At 43.2% G+C, this 6970-nt stretch overlaps 1 protein-coding gene across 1 annotated transcript; it reads left to right on the forward strand.

The window, feature by feature from the left end:
* Positions 1 to 4827: 4827 nt before the first annotated feature.
* On the forward strand, positions 4828 to 6165 carry LOC110441530 (B-cell CLL/lymphoma 9-like protein). The gene has a single exon (XM_021484706.1). The coding sequence runs from the start codon at positions 4828 to 4830 to the stop codon at positions 6163 to 6165; it is 1338 nt and encodes a 445-aa protein (XP_021340381.1).
* Positions 6166 to 6970: the final 805 nt, after the last annotated feature.

Here is a 6970-nt window from a genome sequence, read left to right on the forward strand (position 1 = left end):
TCTCTCTCTCTCTCTCTCTCTCTCTCTCTCTCTCTCTCTCTCTCTCTCTTATAGCGCAATGGAGGTAACTCCGTATTTACAATTACTTTGTATTATGTTTGTGAACAAAGAGAATAAAAAAAGAGACAGAAGACGAATGACGTGTTTGTATATTCCCTAAACAAAGCGAGCCCCAACACATTTAACCCATGACATGGTGGAGAATCTGAAGTTGTAAGATTGAAAAGATTTCTCGGAAATAAAAGGAGCGTCGAATCAAGTCGCCAGTGGCAAACAATTTTGATGAACATTGAATATTGTTTCATGCATGCTGAACTGATCATGAGAGCACGTGTGTTATAGCGGGAAATGGCGATCAGGCCATTACCACGCACATGAGTTCTATATGATGAAAAATAGACAGGTGTGATACTCCCCTAGTCATAGATTAATCATCCTTGGGTGTTTTGACGGATACATTGTTTGGAATCCCATTAAATTTCACTCCATATTTCCACCCCGTGTTATACCAATGTGCCATACCTCAGCTCGATTTTTCACATTTTATTCTTGTATTCCAAATTTTTCACTCAAAACTAAGGCAAAATTATGATAATCATCAAACTTCCCACGACGCTCCAATTTTAGCCATTTTTTTTTTGCCCGTTTTGAAACGCATTTGCCAAAATATACCAGTCTCCACTAAATTTGTGTGCACTTCCAGTTACGAATTTCGTTTTTTGCCTTTGCTGCTTTTATCATATCACTGACATTGCTTCATTTGCGTTTTGCATCATTAAGTGCCTTTGGGACGCACATAGGACGAAGAATATAATCATCGTTATCACTAACCATTTGCATGTCTGTCTGTTTCGTCCTCACCCCTCATGCTCGAGCACGTACCACTTGCGACGGATCTTATTCTCGTCATATTACTGTGCCTTGTCATACACCCAGACCACTGAATTCCTTAAACATGACCTCCTCCAATGAAACCTCGACAATAACACTAGTATTACCGTCACTCCATCCATCACATAGTATCAAACTCAATAGTAACCTATTCACAGTTAAAAGCATATATTTTGCCCATTTAGCAAAGATAAAACATACTCCAAATAAAGGAGCCAGACCGTACTCCTCTGCCTATTTCTTACAATAATTTGCCAATCCCCAGACATAAATCCGAACCCTGGACCTGGCACTGAAAAGAATTCTATATATGGAAGCGGTTACTGTCACAAGGAAGTTTCATGTAGCGACAAAGGCATTATATGTGACAACTGTTAACAATGGCACCATATATCATGTCAAGGGATAGATAGTCTAACATACGACAGGCTATCAGACAGTCGTTACTCGTGGTAGTGCCTTCGGTGTGCCCTTCAAAACTACTCTGGGGGCTTGTTTGTCTCACTGGACACCTTGTCAGACACAACCAAATATGAATCACTTCACCCTTCCACCTGTTCTAATATTAGTGATCATCCCAAAGCTACATCTACCCCTCACAACAACTCTAAACTAAACAACAAATAAAAGAAAACCGAAAAGGTCCTAACGACTCACCATAATTAACATCAACTGTCAGTTAATTAAAAATAAGGTCCCTGAGTTCCATCACGTCAACTAAACCAACTAAAACCTGATATAATAGTAGGGACCGAGTCTTGACTAAAACCTGCTGCCTTCTATAAACCAAGGGGAACTGACCCTGATAGCACTGCACAACTGGACCTGGACCTCCAACATGTCTCTAGAAATGCCCCTTATTCTGACTTCCTTACCATCATAGAAAATCACAACCTTGAACAAGTTGTAAAAATACCTACTCGTAAAGAGAATACACTTGATCTCATCTTTCTCAATCAGCCATTTCTTGTCCACGAAACTAGAACCCTACCGAGTCTTGGAACTTATCAAGACATAGTATTTCATGAAATCCTTGTCACTTTTGGCCGACAACGGAAACAACCAGGCCAAATAAAGCTATACAACCAAGCTGACTGGGATGCCATTAAGACTGAACTAATTTATGTCACTGCTATATGCCTGTCATACACCCAAAATTCCACAACAGAATCTAAATGATAAATCATAAAAACTAAACTAAATAGTGTATCCAATTTCATGCCCCAACAAAAATGACCAAATCAAAGGATTACCTGCCCTGGATAAATATAGATATAAAACTAATTATCAGAAAACGTGACAAACTTTATAAGAAAATTAAGAGCACTTCATTGGCACACCAATCAAACCTACATCAGGAAATGAAATTTGTCCAAACAGAAATTCAAAGAAAAATACGGCAAAGTTATTGGGCATACGTGGAATCAATTGTAATCGACGACTCTGAAAAAATTGACAAATCTGGTCCTGGAAATCTGAAAAATTTGGGGTATCACCACTCAAGGTCGAGGGAATAACATACTCCGACCCAAAATCCCAAGCAGAAACACTAAACAGACAATTCCACTCTGTCTTTACCAACCCAGTCCCACTCAAACTATATCATCTCTGTGAACTTGACCTCTATTCCTCACAAAAGCCTGCAAACTATATGTCAGACCTCAATATCACAATTCCTGGTGTTTCCAAACTTCTTCACTCATTATAGGACAAGACATGGTCTAATATTATTTAAAAATTTAAAACACGCTATTATATTGGGAATGGTCAAAGCCTAACACTGTTCCTGGAAATGAAGAACTTTTCAAATCTGAAATTGCTTTCTGGCCAACCATTAGAAGATTTCCACAGTGCAGTATGAGGTACTTGGAAGATATATCAGTGGTTAGCCTGAACAATCATAGTTTTTTGTCCTTGCCGGGACATCAAATGACAATATGACAGCCCTGACCCAAGCTAGACTTGGCGAAACATGCGGCTACAGATGTGATATCCAGACACCAGTAGTGACAGCGTTTCCAGGACTGATTGACAACATACCGGTCTACAGGATCTGAGAATCTGATTGGTATGATGGAGCGACAACATGTACACATACCTGCACCTCAACCTATGTCTATTTTGCGTAATCAAGACGGACCTAAATTTAATAAAACAGGCCATGGACCAGGCCATATCGAGGCCAAATGTAACTGGAACGGTGAGGACGAACGAGTAACTTATGCCCAGTGCCAACTTTGTGACCACTATAGACACTTGGCTATCAAGTGAAGGTAGTATACTGACTTACCACACAGCAATGCATGCACCAACCCTCCAGGTCACGTGCCATACCTAGGTAACATGATGAACATTCCCCCATCTGGAAGCATGCCATACACCACCCCTCCAGGTCACGTGCCAAACCTAGGTAACACGATGAACATTACCCCATCTTGAAGCATTCCATACACCAACCCTCCAGGTCACGGGCCATACCTAGGTAACATGATGAACAACTCGCCACCTGGTAACATGTATAACTGCCCCCACCAGGGAGTGCAAGGAACAACCAGCACCAGGGAATACCTAGGTAACATGATGAACATTGCCCCACCTGGAAGCATGCCATACACCAACCCGCCAGGTACCGTGCCATACCTAGGTAACATGATGAACAACTCGCCACCTGGTAACATGTATAACTGCCCCCACCAGGGAATGCAAGGAACAACCAGCACCAGGGAATACCTAGGTAACATGATGAACATTTCCCCATCTGGAAGCATGCCATACACCATCCCTCCAGGTCACGTGCCATACCTAGGCAACATGATGAACATTACCCCATCTGGATGCATGCCATACACCAACCCTCCAGGACACGTGCCATACCTAGGTAACATCATGAACACTACCCCATCTGGAGGCATGCCATACACCATCCCTCCAGGTCACGTGCCATACCTACGTAACATGATGAACATTACCCCATCGGGAAGCATGCCATACACCAACCCTCCAGGCCACGTGCCATTCCTAGGTAACATGATGAACATTACCCAATCTGAAAGCATGCTATCCATCAACCCTCCAGGTCACGTGCCATACATAGGTAACATGATGAACATGACCCAATCTGGAAGCATGCCAAACACCAACCCTCCAGGTCACGTGCTATACCTAGGTAACATGATGAACATGACCCAATCTGGCAGCATACCAAACACCAACCCTCCAGGCCACGTGCCATACCTAGGTAACATGAAGAACATTACCCCACATATCGAGGCCAAATATAACTGGAACGGTGAGGACGAACGAGGAACTTATGCCCAGTGCCAACTTTGTGACCACTATAGACACTTGGCTATCAAGTGAAGGAAGTATACTGACTTACCACACAGCAATGCATGCACCAACCCTCCAGTTCACGTGCCATACCTAGGTAACATGATGAACATAACCCAATCTGGAAGCATACCAAACACCACCCCTCCAGGTCACGTGCCATACATAGGTAACATGATGAACATTACCACATCTGGAAGCATGCCATACACCAACACTCCAGGTCACGTGCCATACCTAGGCAACATGATGAACATTACCCCATCTGCAAGCATGCCATACACCAACCCTCCAGGCCACGTGCCATTCCTAGGTAACATGATGAACATTACCACATCTGGAAGCATGCCATACACCAACCCTCAAGGTCACGTGCCATACCTAGGTAACATAATGAACAATACCCCATCTGGAAGCATGCCATACATAAACCCTCCAGGTCACGTGCCATACCTACGTAACATGATGAACATTACCCCATCGCGAAGCATGCCATACACCAACCCTCCGGGTCACGTGCCATACCTAGGTAACATAATGAACAATACCCCATCTGGAAGCATGCCATACCCCAACCCTCCAGGTCACGTGCCATAAATAGGTAACATGATGAACATTACCCCAGCTGGAAGCATGCCATGCACCAACCCTCAAGGTCACGTGCCATACCTAGGTAACATAATGAACAATACCCCATCTGGAAGCATGCCATACACCAACCCGCCAGGTCACGTGCCATACATAGGTAACATGATGAACATTACCACATCTGGAAGCATGCCATACACCAACACTCCAGGTCACGTGCCATACCTAGGTAACATGATGAACATTACGCCATCTGAAAGCATGCTATCCATCAACCCTCCAGGTCACGTGCCATACCTAGGTAACATGATGAACATGACCCAATCTGGAAGCATACCAAACACCAACCCTCCAGGTCACGTGCCATACCCAGGTAACATGATGAACATGACCCAATCTGGAAGCATGCCATACACCAACCCTCCAGGTCCCGTGCCATACCTAGGTAACATGATGAACATTACCCCATCTGGAGGCATGCCATACACCAACCCTCCAGGTCACGTGCCAAACCTAGGTAACATGATGAACATTACCCCATCTGGAGGCATGCCATACACCAACCCTCCAGGTCACGTGCCAAACCTAGGTAACATGATGAACATGACCCAATCTGGAAGCATGCCAAACACCAACCCTCCAGGTCACGTGCCATACCCAGGTAACATGATGAACATGACCCAATCTGGAAGCATTCCAAACCCCAACCCTCCAGGTCACGTGCCATACCTAGGTAACATGATGAACATGACCCAATCTGGAAGCACTCCAAACACCAACCCTCCAGGTCACGTGCCATACCTAGGTAACATGATGAACATGACCCCATCTGGAAGCATGCCAAACACCAACCCTCCAGGTCACGTGCCATACCCAGGTAACATGATGAACATGACCCAATCTGGAAGCACACCAAACACCAACCCTCCAGGTCACGTGCCAGACCTAGGTAACATGATGAACATTACCCCATCTGAAAGCATACCATCCATCAACCCTCCAGGTCACGTGCCATACCTAGGCAACATGATGAACATTACCCCATCTGGAAGCATGCCATACACCAACCCTCCAGGTCCCGTGCCATACCTAGGTAACATGATGAACATTACCCCATCTGGAAGCATGCCATACATAAACCCTCCAGGTCACGTGCCATACCTAGGTAACATGATGAACAACTCGCCACCTGGTAACATGTATAACTGCCCCCACCAGGGAATGCAAGGAACAACCAGCACCAGGGAATGTGAAAGTTCCGAGAGGAAATCGCAGCCTCTTGTGAGACAAACATTAACTGTAAAACGTATTCGTGATAAACCTCCAGAGCGCCAACATGTGGCAAATATTACATGAACAGTAGCATTAGTAGTCATATTTCAAGTATCAAATATCAAGCATTGTTAGACTCTGGGTGCAATATTAATGTAATTTCAGAGTCATTTTTTAATTTATTACCAAGAGGTTGTAACACACAGATTCAGAGAACATCATCTACAGTTAAAGTAGCAGACTCAAGTCTCAAAGGTACAGCAAAGGTGAATGTTCACACGCCATATGGTCATTGTAATTTTAAAGTGTATATATTGTTAAATACCTCACATCCTCTCATTATTGGTTCTGCATTTATGTCAAAGCACAATATTGTGTTGGATTTTGGTGCAAATAATTATGGTACAAGCAGACTTAAAATAAAGTGTAAATCTGAACTCAGCATCAATGCTAATTCTGAATGTATTGTTTCATGTTAGCTACCTTAGGGCTAACAAATATGATTACAAGGTACTGGCAGTAAGCATGCCCAAAAGAAAGGTTTTTTGATTGCTAGGTCAGTTGTTACTGTACATATATCAAGATTGATACCTGTGAACATTTTGAACCCGAGCCCTATCCAAATTTCAGTACGTATGGGTACAGTTTTGGCAAACCTTTAATTATTAGATGGCTCACACAATATATTGAATTATGAGATGGCTCACACCAGATATTACCTGGTGATCAGTATCTAAATAACACACATGTTTCACAATCTGTCAATAGTTTTGAATTTAACAATGTTACTTGTGTTTCGCAAAATGTACATAATTTAAATTGCAACAGAACTGTACTAGTGTCAATGGTGTAACAAATTACTCAAATTGTTCTGGAAACATGGACATGT

This window comes from Mizuhopecten yessoensis, unplaced genomic scaffold (assembly GCF_002113885.1).
Source record: "Mizuhopecten yessoensis strain PY_sf001 unplaced genomic scaffold, ASM211388v2 scaffold716017, whole genome shotgun sequence".
Taxonomy (NCBI): domain Eukaryota; kingdom Metazoa; phylum Mollusca; class Bivalvia; order Pectinida; family Pectinidae; genus Mizuhopecten; species Mizuhopecten yessoensis.